At 37.4% G+C, this 16185-nt stretch overlaps 4 protein-coding genes across 7 annotated transcripts in view; 2 read left to right on the forward strand and 2 right to left on the reverse strand.

The window, feature by feature from the left end:
* LOC111465931 overlaps positions 1 to 3009 on the reverse strand; it is a 5961-nt gene extending 2952 nt beyond the window's left edge. The window contains exons 1-4 of one of the 3 annotated variants that reach the window (XM_023110406.1): positions 2887 to 3009; positions 2587 to 2709; positions 1053 to 1211; positions 753 to 971 (exon numbers count right to left, since the gene is read on the reverse strand). In XM_023110406.1, the coding sequence (XP_022966174.1) occupies positions 753 to 906 (154 nt within the window). In that variant the 5' untranslated portion in view covers positions 907 to 971; positions 1053 to 1211; positions 2587 to 2709; positions 2887 to 3009. The remainder of the gene's footprint in view (positions 1 to 752; positions 972 to 1052; positions 1212 to 2586; positions 2710 to 2886) is intronic. The other 2 variants (XM_023110404.1, XM_023110405.1) reach the window with 2 other exon arrangements.
* Positions 3010 to 4017: 1008 nt separating this feature from the next.
* LOC111466101 (vacuolar protein sorting-associated protein 20 homolog 2-like) lies at positions 4018 to 11185 on the forward strand. Its single transcript, XM_023110685.1, has 6 exons — positions 4018 to 4380; positions 6611 to 6763; positions 6928 to 7080; positions 10398 to 10481; positions 10754 to 10910; positions 10996 to 11185. Exons 1-6 carry the CDS (start codon positions 4279 to 4281, stop codon positions 11019 to 11021), a joined length of 675 nt encoding a protein of 224 aa, XP_022966453.1. The 5' UTR covers positions 4018 to 4278; the 3' UTR covers positions 11022 to 11185.
* Positions 11186 to 12031: 846 nt separating this feature from the next.
* Positions 12032 to 14454, forward strand: LOC111466134 (RNA polymerase II transcriptional coactivator KIWI-like). 2 transcript variants are annotated; one of them, XM_023110732.1, is made up of 5 exons: positions 12032 to 12242; positions 12323 to 12428; positions 14032 to 14054; positions 14153 to 14240; positions 14287 to 14454. In XM_023110732.1, the coding sequence occupies exons 1-4, from the start codon at positions 12126 to 12128 to the stop codon at positions 14210 to 14212; spliced, it is 306 nt and encodes a 101-aa protein (XP_022966500.1). In that variant the 5' UTR covers positions 12032 to 12125; the 3' UTR covers positions 14213 to 14240; positions 14287 to 14454. The 2 variants fall into 2 exon arrangements, with proteins under 2 accessions (XP_022966500.1, XP_022966501.1); XM_023110733.1 differs by having other exon boundaries at positions 14153 to 14208; positions 14312 to 14454.
* LOC111465963 (lipase-like PAD4) overlaps positions 14410 to 16185 on the reverse strand; it is a 4075-nt gene continuing 2299 nt past the window's right edge. The window contains exons 3-4 of the mRNA XM_023110476.1: positions 15423 to 16142; positions 14410 to 15336 (exon numbers count right to left, since the gene is read on the reverse strand). Coding sequence (XP_022966244.1) covers positions 14584 to 15336; positions 15423 to 16142 — 1473 coding nt within the window. The 3' untranslated portion in view covers positions 14410 to 14583. The remainder of the gene's footprint in view (positions 15337 to 15422; positions 16143 to 16185) is intronic.

Here is a 16185-nt window from a genome sequence, read left to right on the forward strand (position 1 = left end):
TTGCCATAGCTATATCGACACGAAAACTAGGATGCTATTGGCCCAGTTTCCATAGCTATATCGACACGAAAACTAGGATGCTGTTGGCCCAGTTGCCATAGCTATATCGACGCAAAAACTAGGATGCTGTTGACCCAGTTGACATAGCTATATCGACACTAAAACTAGGATGCTGTTGGCTCAGTTGCCATAGCTATATCGACACGAAAACTAGGATCCTGTTGGCTCAGTTGCCATAGCTATATCGACACGAGAAATAGGATGCTGTTGGCCCAGTTGCTATAGCTATATTGACACGAAAAATAGAATGTTGTTGGCCCAGTTGCCATCGCTACATCGACACGAAATATAGAATGTTGTTGGGATGCTCTTGGCCCAGTTGCCATAGCTATATCGACCCAAAAACTAGGATGCTGTTGGCTCAGTTGCCATAGCTATATCGACACGAAAACTAGGATGTTGTTGGCCCAGTAGCCATAGCTATATCGACACAAAAACTAGGATGTTGTTGGCTCAGTTGCCATAGCTATATCGACACGAAAACCCACTTCAACCGGTTTTCCCATCCCGTCTCCGCTTAAATCCTATCGATCCCCTCTAACAGCTAATAGTTGAACGATATCTAAACCGTTTTAACCAGAAAGTTAGAACTAGACTACACAAATCAAATGAATGATGCCAACAAAAAGTTTAGTGATTGAGAACAAAATATAGAAGCAATAGGCTAAAGTTCTTCATGTGCTCAAACTTACTTCTTGAATGCTTTCTGTAAGGAAGCATCTTTTTAACATTATGCCAAGGATGGTGATCAATGGCCTGAAATATGTTCCAGAAGCAGCCCGGAATGTTTCGGTTAAACGGCAGATTCGAGTCCTGGCGCCGTGCGTGCTTTTCCATTTTAAACATGATGAGACGTTTTCCTCCAAGCTCTCTACACACAGCTGCTTCTGCTTGCTATCATTCTTTATGAACTGAACATGATGTGGGGAAGCTTTTTTAGATAAGACATAGAATACCATATTGTAAGAAGACTCGAAAACGGATATCTTAACTGTATTTTGAAAGCTTTTTGCTCGAGTTTCGAACACGGAAAACAGACATGAAAACTATCAGGTCAACTCGAATACTCGAACAATCACGATCGAGGATGGTACAGATTGGTCTATATTTCAACAATGATGATCCTCTAAAGTCCAGTCAGAAAGTTCAATCTTGTAAAAGAAAATCAATAAATTTTTCAGGAGAAAGAACAAAACACAAAAAGAAACGTTACAGCAGAGCTCCCCCAAAAGAAACTCTCACAAGACAATATATTGATGCAGCTGAGACAAGTTAAAGCACCCTCAATAGTTATCATAGTATTTAAGAACAACCAAAAAGGGGGAACGGTTTTAAAATCTTAAATAGTACGAGCAATGTAACAACTCAAGCCCACCGCTAGTAAATGTTACGTATCGCATCAGTCTCACGGTTTTAAAATGTGTCTACGAGAGAGAGGATTCTACACTCTCTAACTGATTTGAGATCTCACAATTCACCCCCCTTAGGAGCCAGCATCCTTGCTGGCACACAGCCCGGTGTCTGGCTCTGATACTATTTCTAATAACCTAGACCCATCGCTAGTAGATATTGTCTGCTTTGGCCCATTACATATCGTCATGAGTCTCACGGTTTTAAGACGCATCTACTAGGGAAAGATTTCCACATTCTTATAAGGAATGCTTTGTTTTCCTCTCCAACCGATGTGGAATCTCACAATCCACCCTCCTTGGGGGTCAACGTCCTTGCTAGCACACCGCTCAGTGTCTGGCTCTAACAGCCCAGACCCACTGCTAATAAATATTGTACGCTTTGGCCCATTACGTATCGCCGTCAGCCTCACGGTTTTATGACGCGTCTACTAGGGAAAGGTTTCCACATCCTTATAAGGAATGTCGTTCCTCTCTCCACCCAATGTCTGGCTCTAATACCATTTTGAACCGCCCAAGGCCACTGCTAGCAAATAGTGTCTACTTTGTGAGATCCCACATTAGTTGGAGAGAAGAACAAAACATTCCTTATAAGAGAAACCTCTCTCTAGGATACACATTTTAAAACCGTGAGACTAACAATAATACGTCACAAGTCAAAGTGGACAATATTTGCTAGCGGTGGGCTTATGCTGTTAAAACTGGTATCAAAGCCAAACATCGGGCAGTGTGCTAGTGAGAACGTTGACCCCCAATAAGGTGGATTGTGAGATCCCAAATTGGTTGGAGAGGAGAACGAAACATTCCTTATAATGGTGTGAAACTCTCTCCCTAGTACACACGTTTTAAAACCATGATGTTGACAGTCATACGTAACGGATCAAAACAGACAATATTTGCTAGGAATGGGCGGGAAGAGACGGGGCTTTCTTTCTTTCGGAGGCTAAGAGAGTTTCACAGGCTAGGCAGCTTCACAAAGAGGCATCTCCACAACAAGTTTAAAAAGCTAACAATCCACACCCACATAAACATATAAGAAGCTAAGAAACTAGGTGGGTTTGGCTTAATGAACAAGACATGATTTGAGGAGAACCAAAAGGAATCGCCATTGTTTTACCACAACAGTTTGATACATTTTCACAAGGCGATGATATCATTTCAGAGCACAGGGAAGCGATGGTATCATTTCATGGGTGTCTTCGCCTGGTCCAAACTCCATAGCCACGACCTCAGGGCAGAGCTTCATAAGATGAACACTAAAGAACTTAAACCCCTTTTCCTAGAAATCATAACCCCAAAAGCATTTTCTTCTTGTTCTTCTTCAACCCACCCCCAGTTTGATATTAGGAACACAAATCAATGATCTGAGAACTTCCAAATTTGTCGCCAAACAGAAATTTGTCTATATTTTGTTTACCTTTTTGGTTGGTTGTCGTTTGACCTGAATCCAGAGGCTAAGACCTTCAGCTTCAAAGCTTTCCATGAGTTTCTTGGCAGCCAAACAACTGTGTGTTCCTCCATTATTCTAGGAAAGAACATGTTTTTTTCTTCTCATTTTCTTGCTTCTCCACATTAAAAATACCTTTTTTATATATTTTATTTCCACGCGTAAACAACAAATATTTATTAACATCCATTTTTTTATGCTAATTTATTCCATTTCCTCAATTTGTTGTTTTTTTTTTTCTTTTCGTTTTGTTTTAAAAATTATTATTTTTTAATAGGTTTCATATTTTTTTTAGAAAAAATTGAAACGAGTCAAATTGAAACGTTTGTAAACTTATTTGACTTTTAAAAATGTTGGTTATTTCAATAGATTGAAAAAAAAAAAAGTCAATATATCCCGGCCTCCAAATCGAAATCAAAATCCATCGAATATAAAAATCGAAAACCTTTAAAGATGTCATCTTTGATCATAGAGAATCTTCTTGAATGTTCAACTTTGTTGAAATATTTAAGTTCTAAGATCTCTGGATTCTTTCGTTATTCTCATTTCTGTTGTTGTAAACTATATAATAGCTTTAAGTCCACTGCTAACATGATATTATATAAGCTTTATTTTATTTCAAAAATATCTTTAAATTTTTAATAACTTTTCAAAAACACTCTTAAACTTTTAAAATTTTTATAAGACTTTAACTTCTAAAATTTGACAACCGAAAGGTTATCAGTAACATTTTTTATCTTTATAAAAAAATATATAAATATATTTATCATTAATATATGCATAAAAGCTTTTTAAATTTTGAAAATTCAAACTTTTTAAGGTTATACTTAAAAATTCAATAATATTTTTGAAACATGATAATAACAGTAAAAGTGTTTTAAAAATTTTTTGAAAAAAAAGTTTTTGATTAATTTTTTTAATTTTTTTTGGTTTTAAAGATATATTTTTAAATACTTCTCAAAGGGTATTATTTTTAAAGATATTTTTATTAATGTAGTTTTTAAAAATTAAAACTTATTTTATTAAACAAAATACAAAATTAAATTAAAATTGACATTTCATATACTTTTAGGGGAAAAAAACAATTAAAAAAAAACTAACTCGCCGATCTTAGTCCCTAACACGCGATTCGAGTCCGAGTTAGCAAGTTCTTGTTGGTCCTTCTTCCTAAAACCAAAATTCCCCTTTCTTCTCTCAATCTTCAGCTGATCACTCGGGTGATTCTTCATCCGTCAAAGGAATCGAACACGAAGAATGAGGGATTGACGGATCTGTGCTGGTCAATCTCTCTGCTAAGACAATCAATCATAGTCCCCACGTTGAACAAATCAAGTGATCGGTGTTCCAATCTGGGAGACGTAGATGGGTAATTTGTTCGTCAAGAAGCCGAAAGTCACCGATGTTGATAAAGCGATTCTTTCTCTCAAGACGCAGAGGCGCAAACTCGGTCAATATCAGCAGCAGGTTTTCAATTCATTCATTCCCTATTCATTTTTTTTTTTTAAATTTCTTCTTCTTCTCGGCAAGAAGTGTTGTTTTCTGATTATGTTGATTCTGTGGTTGGATTTTTGAAATTGGATTGGATAGAACTAAATATGTTTTCAGAAATTGCTTCTGGTGGTAAAATGTCTGTTAGATCCTAACTTTAGCATTATTAAGTGGGAATGATATGGTAGTTTAGACCCTTGTTGTATATTCTAGTTCTGGAATTACGATATTTCTCTGTGGAAAATACTGTTGATTAAGTAGCTCAATGGTGATTTGAAAATTATTGAAATGCACTAACCTATAAAAGTTGCAACTGTATAATTCTTGGAAATTCTACATAGATCTGAGATTTATTTCTGATATTTATTTTTCTGCTCTTTTGAGCTGGAGCCCTTTATTGTGATTGGGTAGTTTGTTCTGTTTTTGGCTGCATCATACTTGGACTTTTCATTTTCTGTAATTGCTCTTGTGGGTTATTTATTTTTAATTTCATTCATGAAAGTTGGTTTCCTTATTAAAAAAAAAAAAAAAGAAGAAAAACTATGAACCATGTGGTTGGATAGCCTGTTTGATAGTGTGATTGCCGGTTGCTCACCATTTAAAACTTAAAAGTAGCTTCCTATAAGTTTAATTAAACTAGAGTAAGTTAACATTAATTAACCATGCTTTTTAATGGAGTATATTTAGTGTGTTATATCAAATTTACATATATTAAATAATAATAATAATAATAATAATGTGTCCCCACTTGTCCATCTCCTATATTTAAAAATTCATGTATCGCCGTGTTCTGTCCATATCTGTGCTTCTCAGTTTTCAGGCATCACAATTTTAAAAACACCCATATAACAAATGTTTCATTCCCGTTTCTAACTAATGTGGGATCTCACAATCCACCTCCTTGGGGCCCAACATCCTCGTTGGCACACCTCAGCCTAAGCCCACTGCTAGCAGATACTGTCCTCTTTGAGCTTTCCCTTTCGGGTTTTTAAAATGCGTATGCTAGGGAGAGGTTTCCACATCCTTATGAAGGGTGTTTCATTCTCCTCTCCAACCGATGTGGGATCTCACAATCCACCCCCCTTCAGGGCTTACGCGCCTGTTAGGGAGAGGTTTTGTTCTCCTTCCCAACCGATGTGGGGTCTCACAGAAGTAGAGCCTTTGTTTCAAAGTTTTCATTTGTTTCATTAATTGTTTCTTATCTTAGGTGTTTATTTATTTTTTTCTCTTAGAAAGTTTCTCTCTTTTGTTGTATGTTCGGCAACTTCTCTCCTTCTTTGTGTCACAACCGAACGGATACCTTATTTCTTTTTGTTTGTAGCTAATACTCTGAATTTTCAAACGTCTAGAACTAATGGATGCTTTGATTGGAGTGGCAGTACAAGCTTAGTAGTGCAGTATGAAATTACTAATTGATTATTTAAATTTTAATAGAATGGAAAGATCATTGTACATTTTTACTTCTTTTCATGTATAAAATATTCACATTTCATGTTTAGACATTGTATAACTATTTTCCTTGACAAATTATTGCTATATATAATTTTTTTGTTCATTTATTCATGTGCACCTCACTTCCCTTAGATGATGCTTTTTGTCGCCTCTCATCTTGAGGTGAGAGAGGCTTGTCACTTTGGTATGTGTTTTGATATGCGTCTTATACTTCAAAAACAGAAATGGGGATCAAACACATTTAAGTCTTATTAATACGTTTACGAAATTCTTTCTAAATAGCCATGGAACCTTAATGATATCTCATAAAATTAATGCATTCTTTTTTCTAAGTGCTTGTGAGCCTTGAAGATATCTCCTTTTATGATGTTCCAACTTCTAAGTCTATTAAAAAATTCTCCTGAAAGTTCATCTCTCGTACGTATTTATGATTTCCCATACTTTAGAATGCTGTCATAAACTTCTCTTTAATTATCTGACTTCAATTTATCCTTTATGAGTATTAATTAAACAAGATTTTGAGTCATCTATAAACCATGGAATTGGTTTATGCATGACCACTAATAATCATAAAGAAAAGTTGCAATTTAACCTGGGCGTTAGACCCAAAACTTGCAAAATATATATCTCTAGAAAAGGTCAGATATTACACAAAATGACTTCTTTACGGGTTTCTTTCATAGGAATGCAAGTGTATTTTACTTTGAAAATTGAATAATAATTTTTTGTCTCTCCGTGACTTTTTATCCACTAGCTTGATGCTGTCATTGAAGCAGAAAAGAACGCTGCAAGAGAGTTAGTTCGTCAAAAGAAAAAGGATCGAGCCTTGTTAGCTTTGAAGAAGAAAAAGGCACAAGAAGAATTATTAAAGCAAGTTGATGTCTGGCTGATAAATGTTGAGCAACAAGTGAGTTCTTAAAATCAATATTTTGATGGTTGCAATAGCCAGGTTTGGTTTTCTGGTTCAACATTAACAATTAAATTTTCTCCTTCGCTATTTGTTTTCCATGTTTAAAAACTCTTTGTAGTTTAGAAATTTTTGTTCGTACCTTGATATAATTGTTGGCTTAGTTGTCAGATATTGAATTGGCCAGCAAACAAAAAGCTGTTTTTGAAAGTTTAAAGGCTGGGAATAATGCGATCAAAGCTATACAAAGTGAAATTAATATAGAAGATGTCCAAAAGTTGATGGATGATACTGCTGAAGCCAAGGCATATCAGGATGTAAGTTCTTTAATTTTTAATTCATATCCTTCAATTTATCAAGTAATTGTAAATATGTCACTATTGACATGTGATATGTATCCCTACTGGTATTATTATAAGCACTAGTTTTCCTTTCATTCCACGGTCCATGCTCGACTAGTTCTTTTCAACTACACATTTACTCTACGATCCTAAACACAACACAACTGGTTAAAACATATACTTACGATCTATGTTAGAGATTCAAATCTCCTCACCGAAGATGTTGATTTGATCTTTAAGAAAAAACTTACACCTTTGCTCTCAATTAATCCAAATGTTGTTGTCAAAAACATTGGTAAGCACCCATGTTACCCCAACCATGGCCCTGAGTTAGCTTTTGAGTAGGGTTTGAATAAGTGATGGCCCACACAAGATTTGTCGTGTCTTGAAAATCCATGTGTATTCATTTTTTCTCAACCTGTTCTTTCCTTCTTTATTAACTAGTATGAGTTTCAGTGGCTCATCGCAGTTTCCAAATGCGTTTGAGTCTAAGTTTGGAAGGAGCCCAATCTTTCTTCCTTTGCTACTTGTATGGTGACCTTCCTTTGATGTTGCTGCTTCTATTGTTGTGGTCACATCAATGCTATTGGTTATATCCTATTTGGTGCCCACAATCGATCTTTTATAAGCTTGGCATGTTTCCATCCTTCTTCCACACCTTTGGCTTCTTGTTGTACAGGATATTCAGTTTGATTTGAATTTTTTACTAACATTTCTCCTCTTGTTAAGAAACCAAGCTTCCGTCAAGAGAGAATATATAAGGGCATACAAAATAAAGCCCAACAAAAGGAGCCCAGCGAACTCTCATTTGTCTTGACTGTGACAATTCCAATGTTCTCATCACCTCAACCTCGATCACAATCTGGGGATCTTCTTCTTTCTTATTTTTGTGACAACAATTTATAATTCTGTGGACATTTTCTATTTTATTAAGCATGTATTTCTTTTTTTTAGTTCTTCGGTAATCTTGCATCTGAGGCATCTTGCATCTGGCCTCATGCCTAGACTTTGGGGATATCAAAGATTATCTTTATTAATGTGAAATCCCACGTCGGTTGGAGAGGGGAACGAAGGATTCCTTATAGGGGTGTGGAAATCTCTCCCTAGTAGACGCGTTTTAAAAACCGTGAAACCGACGGCGATATGTAACGGGCCAAACCGTACAATATCTGCTAGCGGTGGGCTTGGAGTGTAAAAGTGTATCAAAGCCAGACCCCGGGCGGTGTGCCAGCGAGAATGTTGGCCCCCAAGGAGGGTGGATTGTGAGATCTCACATTGGTTGGAGAGGGGAATGAAGCATTCCTTATAAGGGTGTGGAAACCTCCCCTAGTATACGGGTTTTAAAAACTGAGAAGCTAACGGCGATACATAACAGGTCAAAGCGAACAATATTTGCTAGTGGTAGGCTTGGTCTGTTACAATTAAGCTCATTGAAGAATCAAATATGCGTTCTTCGAGTAGATTTAGAGACCGTAGGCCTTTGCCAGGGGTTGCCTCTTGGAAGCTATTTTATTAAGCATACATTGGATCCTAGAGTCAGCATGCACCTTAGTTTGACCATTTTTTTCTATGAGAACTCCGTTATAAACTGTTTGACCTTTCCAATTCCAATGTTCTCATCACCTCAACCTCGATCACAATCTGGGGATCTTCTTCTTTCTTATTTTTGTGACAACAATTTATAATTCTGTGGACATTTTCTATTTTATTAAGCATGTATTTCTTTTTTTTAGTTCTTCGGTAATCTTGCATCTGAGGCATCTTGCATCTGGCCTCATGCCTAGACTTTGGGGATATCAAAGATTATCTTTATTAATGTGAAATCCCACGTCGGTTGGAGAGGGGAACGAAGGATTCCTTATAGGGGTGTGGAAATCTCTCCCTAGTAGACGCGTTTTAAAAACCGTGAAACCGACGGCGATATGTAACGGGCCAAACCGTACAATATCTGCTAGCGGTGGGCTTGGAGTGTAAAAGTGTATCAAAGCCAGACCCCGGGCGGTGTGCCAGCGAGAATGTTGGCCCCCAAGGAGGGTGGATTGTGAGATCTCACATTGGTTGGAGAGGGGAATGAAGCATTCCTTATAAGGGTGTGGAAACCTCCCCTAGTATACGGGTTTTAAAAACTGAGAAGCTAACGGCGATACATAACAGGTCAAAGCGAACAATATTTGCTAGTGGTAGGCTTGGTCTGTTACAATTAAGCTCATTGAAGAATCAAATATGCGTTCTTCGAGTAGATTTAGAGACCGTAGGCCTTTGCCAGGGGTTGCCTCTTGGAAGCTATTTTATTAAGCATACATTGGATCCTAGAGTCAGCATGCACCTTAGTTTGACCATTTTTTTCTATGAGAACTCCGTTATAAACTGTTTGACCTTTCCAATTCCAATGTTCTCATCACCTCAACCTCGATCACAATCTGGGGATCTTCTTCTTTCTTATTTTTGTGACAACAATTTATAATTCTGTGGACATTTTCTATTTTATTAAGCATGTATTTCTTTTTTTTAGTTCTTCGGTAATCTTGCATCTGAGGCATCTTGCATCTGGCCTCATGCCTAGACTTTGGGGATATCAAAGATTATCTTTATTAATGTGAAATCCCACGTCGGTTGGAGAGGGGAACGAAGGATTCCTTATAGGGGTGTGGAAATCTCTCCCTAGTAGACGCGTTTTAAAAACCGTGAAACCGACGGCGATATGTAACGGGCCAAACCGTACAATATCTGCTAGCGGTGGGCTTGGAGTGTAAAAGTGTATCAAAGCCAGACCCCGGGCGGTGTGCCAGCGAGAATGTTGGCCCCCAAGGAGGGTGGATTGTGAGATCTCACATTGGTTGGAGAGGGGAATGAAACATTCCTTATAAGGGTGTGGAAACCTCCCCTAGTATACGGGTTTTAAAAACTGAGAAGCTAACGGCGATACATAACAGGTCAAAGCGAACAATATTTGCTAGTGGTAGGCTTGGTCTGTTACAATTAAGCTCATTGAAGAATCAAATATGCGTTCTTCGAGTAGATTTAGAGACCGTAGGCCTTTGCCAGGGGTTGCCTCTTGGAAGCTATTTTATTAAGCATACATTGGATCCTAGAGTCAGCATGCACCTTAGTTTGACCATTTTTTTCTATGAGAACTCCGTTATAAACTGTTTGACCTTGCCATTTCAGAAACCCAACAGAGAAAATGCTTAATTACTCAAAATTCTTGTTTTGCTGGGCTCTCTTAACCTATTATACAAAATTCGAAGTAGACCAGCATGATTTGAGCTTAAATTTTATTTCTATTTTTGAAGGAAATCAATGCCATCTTAGGAGAGAAATTATCAGAAGAAGACGAGGAGCAAATCTTAGCAGAATTTGAGAGCTTGGAAGCTCAGGTACCGTGTGTTTTATTGTCTTTTTCATTATTATTTTTCATCTTGCATGATAGGAGCCCATATAAGATATAAACTCCTACCGATTGCCTTTTACAATTCTATCTCAAGACGATCTTGATATGAACTACCTTCATACCTCTTGTGGAGTGATTTGAATCACGAGTTCAGAAACGAGTTTTCTTTATTCTTGATCTTGATCATCAAGATAATCCGTTTCAAAACTTTCCCTTGGGTTGATTCCATAACAAACCTCCTATCGACTTTTTTCTCAGCTCACCGTTGAAGATCTACCCGAGATCCCAATGGCTAAAGAAAATGGTGAAAGGTTGGATCTTCCCGATGTACCGACCAAAAAACCTGTTGCAGCAGCAGCCGCCGTGGAAGAAGATGCTGAAATTGTTCCATCTGATGCTCCCACAAAAAGAAGAGGTCTCTTTCTCTCTCTCTCCCTCTCTCTACTCTCTCTCTTTTACATCCACTGGTTTCATAATACATCAAATTTGTTGGATTGCAGCTATGGAAGAACCGTTGGCAGCATAAGTGTTTGAAGTAGTGGTGAAGTGGTTTGAGCTGAGAATCTGTTCTTTGATGTTCTTTGATGTTGTGAATTCCTAGTAATGCTCAGAATGGCTTCATTTACCAATATATGATGTTGTACAGACACCTCCTCATGCACGTATATAAATTGTTCTTCTTTCTGCTTAGGATTGTGTTGTCTAAATGCTTGTTGGTTTTTTTTCTTTTTTCCCTTTCTTTCTTGGATCAAGTTTTCAATTAAATTATATTGTTTTAATTAAGGTTGATATGATCCTTTGCAATATTATATGCATTGTTTTTTTCTTATATTGTATTTGAGTTTGGAGTTGTCTCGACCACGATCGGAGAAATTATCGAGAGAGACTGCCTCGTTGTAGTGTTGTGATTCTTCCACGATCATGGTCGATACTTGGAAGAATTCTAGAAAAGTAGAAGACTCTTGAAAGCTCTTGAAAACCAAAACATTATGAAATCTCTTTCAAGATGTAAAGACATTAGTCTAGCCCTCGAAGACATTTATGCTATGAGATTGTATCTTGGTCGGAGAGAAGAATGGAACATTCCTTAAGAATGTGGAAACCTCTCCCTAGAAGATGGTGAGGCGGGTGACGATACGTAACGGGCAAAAACATACAATATCTACTAAATGTGGGTTTTACTGTTACAAATGGTACTAGAGTCAAACATTAGAGTGTTGTGTTAGCGAAGACGTTTGCCTCAAAGGGGTGGCTCACATCTGGAAATCTCTCTCTAGAAAATACTTTTTAAAAATTGTGACTTCGGTTGGAGAAGGGAAAAAACATTCCAAAGAGTTTGGAAACCTCTCTAGCAAACACGTTTTAAAAATTGAAGCTAGCGGTGATACGCAACGGGCCAAAGCGTACAACATCTGCTAACGATGAGCTTGAAGTATTATCATATATAAAAATATTTGAAAGTTTAAATATATTTTTGAGTTATTTATTTATTTATTAATTTAACCTATTTTTTTTAAGATGGAAAGTTAATTTTGATGAGTTCCACGCCATTTGTTTCGCGCTCATCTGTAGTTGCTAAGTGTTGAAGAGCACAGTCGGTCGCAAAATTACAGCGAAAAAGGAGGAAGAGATGTCTGCTAGAGGAAAGCGAAAGGACGATGAAGACCACGCATCCGAAGGAGATGCTCCTCCGAAGAAGACATTTAAGAAAGATTCCGAAGAAACCGACGAAATCGTCGTCTGCGAGGTTCTTCATTTCTCTTCCTCCTCCTGTTCTTAGTGTCTTTTCCATGCTTTCAACACTTTAAAAATGTTTTTGAAATGTAGATTTCGAAGAACCGTAGAGTTATGGTCAGGAACTGGCAAGGAAAGATTGTGGTGGATATTCGGGAGTTTTATGTGAAAGATGGAAAGGAAATGCCTGGAAAAAAAGGTTCATCTCATCATCGTCTTCTTTTCTCTTTCTCTCTTTCTTTTGCAGTTGATGAATTCGCCTTTCGTTTTGGATTTCTAGTTTGTGGCTTTTCTAGGGTTCATGTTCCACTTTGTGACTTTTATCGTCTTCCATTTCAGTAGCATTTGCCTGGATTTTATTTATTTATTTATTATTTTTTCTTACGTTTTTTTAAAATTTTTTCTTTCTACAATTTGAGATAGATGTTAGGGAAATGATCGAAAACTGCATCTATGACTTCATTATGAGGTGTTTGGTTCAAAGTAAAGAGGAATTTTGTTTTGGATGTTTGTATGTAAGCTTATGAAGTTTGCTGTATCTATATTTCATTTTATAGAAAATTTCTTTCGTTGGCTTCTGTTATGGCAAAACTTAGTGAGGTTTCAAAATTATTTTGTTTAAAATTTGTTTTGCTAATACTTTTCTTATGTAGTTTATGTAAATAGTTTGTTGGGAACATTTAGGGAAGAATGAATATAAAGAGGATGAAAGAATAGATATTAAAGAGCTGGGTGAAGGATTTGAAGGAAAGAAGTACGGAGGGTGAAGAAGAGACTTGAGCCTGTTCAAATTTGTTGGAAACATATCATTGTTGTAACAAGACGTCAGCCTTAAGGAGGTTTATGCATGAAGATTGCATATTTAGTCCTCGCATAGTGGCCAAAGCTTTCCTGAGAGGGGTAGTCAAGGAGGAGTTAGAGGAACTTTGTAAGCTATAGATGAGGGGTGGAGGATAGTGGGGGCTTTCTCGCCCAAGTATGAGAGGTGGGACACTGGAAAACATGGTTAAGTCAAAGTAATGCCGTGCTATGGGGGATGCGTTAAGCTTCATGAATACCTTTGATGTTATGACAAGAAGAGATTTTATGAATATGTTAGATTGCTTGGAGGCTGTTATATAACTATTGTGGCTTCTCCCCTTTGAAACTGAGATTGTGTATCCTAAAGAAGGAAGCTTTGTCGTTCAAATAGTTGTAAATCACTCATCAAGATTGTTAGTTGGTAGAGTGAGGAGTGCCCATGGAGGTTTTTGAACATAAGCAACTAAATACTAATTTCTAGGTGGTTTGTTTGGGTAGAATAGCTGGTGTTGAAACTTCAAGTGAAGCAGTAGTAGAAGGTTGGCCAAACAAGTTTTTTCACAAATTCATGCTGATAACATGGGGTTTTAAATGAGAGATAATTTTGTTGTTGAAGATTAGTTAAACAAGTTGCTGTTGGAGGAGAAGGTGAAATGTCTCGGTTTTGAAGAAGAAGAGAATGAGTTGTTTAAAAATAAATACTTTGCTAATTTGATTGAAGATGTTGGAGGAGGAAAAGTCATATGCTTATCAGCTTGTATGGAAAATGAAGTTTAAGTGTGTTTCAGGTGGTGGTTTAAAGGGTTCAAGAAAAAAATTTCTAGATTGCTATTGCGTTGGGTTTTCCTATGTTCTCCTAATGGAATGTTTGGAAGCTCTTGGTTTCATTTTTTTTTTTATAAATGTTAACTTACCATGATCTATATTATTGACATGAAGTTGCATATAATACTGCAAATGAAGAAGTTGAGTATGCCTTTTGATTTTCTTTTTGTTTACAGGCTTCTCGCTATCCTTGGATCAGGTGTTGTGCACTTCTATTTTCTTAAAAAAATTAAACTTTCATTCTTTTATTAAAAACAATTAACTTTTCTATTTTCTTTAATCGTTGTCTTTCTGCAGTGGAATGTTCTTCGAAATCACGTAGAAGAAATCGACAAAGCTGTTAATGAAAATTCGTGAGCAAATTAGATCAGGCATTTTTGTTGATATAAGTAGTAACTGAATCACTCTGTTGGGCTATTCTACTTTATCACAACGGAAATATGACCTTTTGTACAGGTAATGGGCTTGTTTTTGTGGGCATGAAGACCAAAGAGCAGGTATTAGCATTTATATCTACATTAACTGCATCACTTGGATTGGCATTTTGATATTGTAGACCAGAAACATGATATTATAATATATTATGGCATAACTGACAATATTACTTTTCTCAATTAGTAGATAATTGAGTATCAAGTTAACATTTTCTAGATTTAGAGATCCTTAGTCCAAGGTGCTAACTACTTAAGAGTTAGAACTTTTCTGCCGTAAAATTAAGTACCTAATCATTACATATTTAGCTTCAATGCCCTCAGTTCTTGAGCCCACAAGGTGTAGCTTGAATTCTTTGCAACCACATCTTTAGAAACCTCCTTTCTTTCAACCAATCCTCTGGCATACCTTTCAAAGTTCTCCAAACTTTTCCAAACTGGAGCCAACTTTCTCACATCGCCTTCACATTTAATAATCTCCAGCAGCTCTTTAGCTTCCTCCAACCTTGCCCAAAAGCATGAATCTTGAGTCAGACCTGCGTATTTCGTCCTCTGAGTATTCCCTTTGTCTGCAGCGTCGCTCCCTCTCCACCATTTGTCGAAAATCTCGTATCTTCTGTCTCTTCCATGCTTTAAGTAATGCCCATGAGTAATGTGCTTGCCACGGCAGTAATATTCTGCTATGTCTAATGGCTCTACTAGGAGTTTGTAGAAATGCGAAGCATTGATCCACTTCGCTCTTAAGTTGAAATCTGGAGGAAGCTCATTGTTCTCCCACATGTCGATCACTCGGTTCCAGAACGTCGCAAGCTTGTGTCTGTTCATGTTCACTCTAGCATGTTTTACTGAAGTATTTACTTGCTTGAAACAATCATAGTACCCCAATTGGTCACCTGCTTCATCACAAGAGGCTTTATACCATTCTATCTCAGCCCTGTAAGGCGTAATCTTAGATAAGCTTACAGCCAGTTTCGCTGCGTTCAAGTTCGGCGTTTGTCCCATTCTCCTGGCCGTCCTCAAGCTATTTTCTGCCATTCGAGCCACTTCATCCTGCAATTTTGAAATACTAAGTTTTCTTCTTTCTCACAAACCAATAAGTTCTGTTATAAGAAAGGGAAGTTGAGAACTTTTATTACTTGGAAAGGTATTCCTGAGGACTGCAATGCTAGAGCCAGCCCTGCTTCATAGCTCGAATTAGGAAGACGCTCGGAGGCGAAGTTTTTCCTCTCCATGTGTTGAACTCCAACTTTTTTCACATAATCTCCATAGTTGAGATGATCCTCAATGCTAATGTTTGGAACACTTGTTTTGAGCAACAGATAGAGCATCTTCAGAACTGATATAGCATTGTCCAAACAGATTGCCCCATTTCCTGAGCAAAAGAAGAAGTTCCCAAATGGCCAAAACTGACTTTGTATCGACCCCTCTTCCGAGTTAGATATCGTGTTAGAGTGAGCCAATACAACCCGAAAGAGCTCGTCTTTCTCTTTTTCTGACAGTTGGGTAGCAAGCTTCCCAAACTGCGGAGAGGCCACCGACAAATGCCAGTATCTAAGGAGAACATGGAGCTGGGAAGAGAGGGAGGAGGAAAGCGGAGTAGAGAGAAGCCTCGGCATAATGTCGTGGTTTGAGACGACGTGACAGAAGTTGCCACACCATCGTTCTCTAAGAATAGCTCTCGAAAGCGACTCATTGCCGATCAATGGGGAGCCAAAGGTGATGCATAACAAAGGGTGGTGCGTGGTTTTGGAATGAAAGAGAGAGAGTAGCCAAAGAGTACATAGAGAGGCTGCTGCCCCTCCAAGTGAATGGCCTGTAATCACTATTGACTTACTTTTCTCCATTACTTTTGTCATCTGCAACATATAAGATCGCAAAGAAAAAAAAAAAAAAAAAAAA

This window comes from Cucurbita maxima, unplaced genomic scaffold (genome assembly GCF_002738345.1).
Source record: "Cucurbita maxima cultivar Rimu unplaced genomic scaffold, Cmax_1.0 Cma_Scf00030, whole genome shotgun sequence".
Classification (NCBI taxonomy): Eukaryota; Viridiplantae; Streptophyta; class Magnoliopsida; order Cucurbitales; family Cucurbitaceae; genus Cucurbita; species Cucurbita maxima.

What these genes read in the sequence shown, in the direction of transcription:
- LOC111466101 (XM_023110685.1), top strand. Translation starts at nt 4,279, where the DNA reads ATGGGTAATTTGTTCGTCAAGAAGCCGAAAGTCACCGATGTTGATAAA. An exon ending in TCGGTCAATATCAGCAGCAG is followed by an intron (nt 4,381 to 6,610) that starts GTTTTCAATTCA and finishes TTTATCCACTAG; the next exon opens with CTTGATGCTGTCATTGAAGC. An exon ending in TTGAGAGCTTGGAAGCTCAG is followed by an intron (nt 10,482 to 10,753) that starts GTACCGTGTGTT and finishes CTTTTTTCTCAG; the next exon opens with CTCACCGTTGAAGATCTACC.
- LOC111466134 (XM_023110732.1), top strand. Translation starts at nt 12,126, where the DNA reads ATGTCTGCTAGAGGAAAGCGAAAGGACGATGAAGACCACGCATCCGAA. An exon ending in ACGAAATCGTCGTCTGCGAG is followed by an intron (nt 12,243 to 12,322) that starts GTTCTTCATTTC and finishes TTTGAAATGTAG; the next exon opens with ATTTCGAAGAACCGTAGAGT. An exon ending in TCTCGCTATCCTTGGATCAG is followed by an intron (nt 14,055 to 14,152) that starts GTGTTGTGCACT and finishes GTCTTTCTGCAG; the next exon opens with TGGAATGTTCTTCGAAATCA.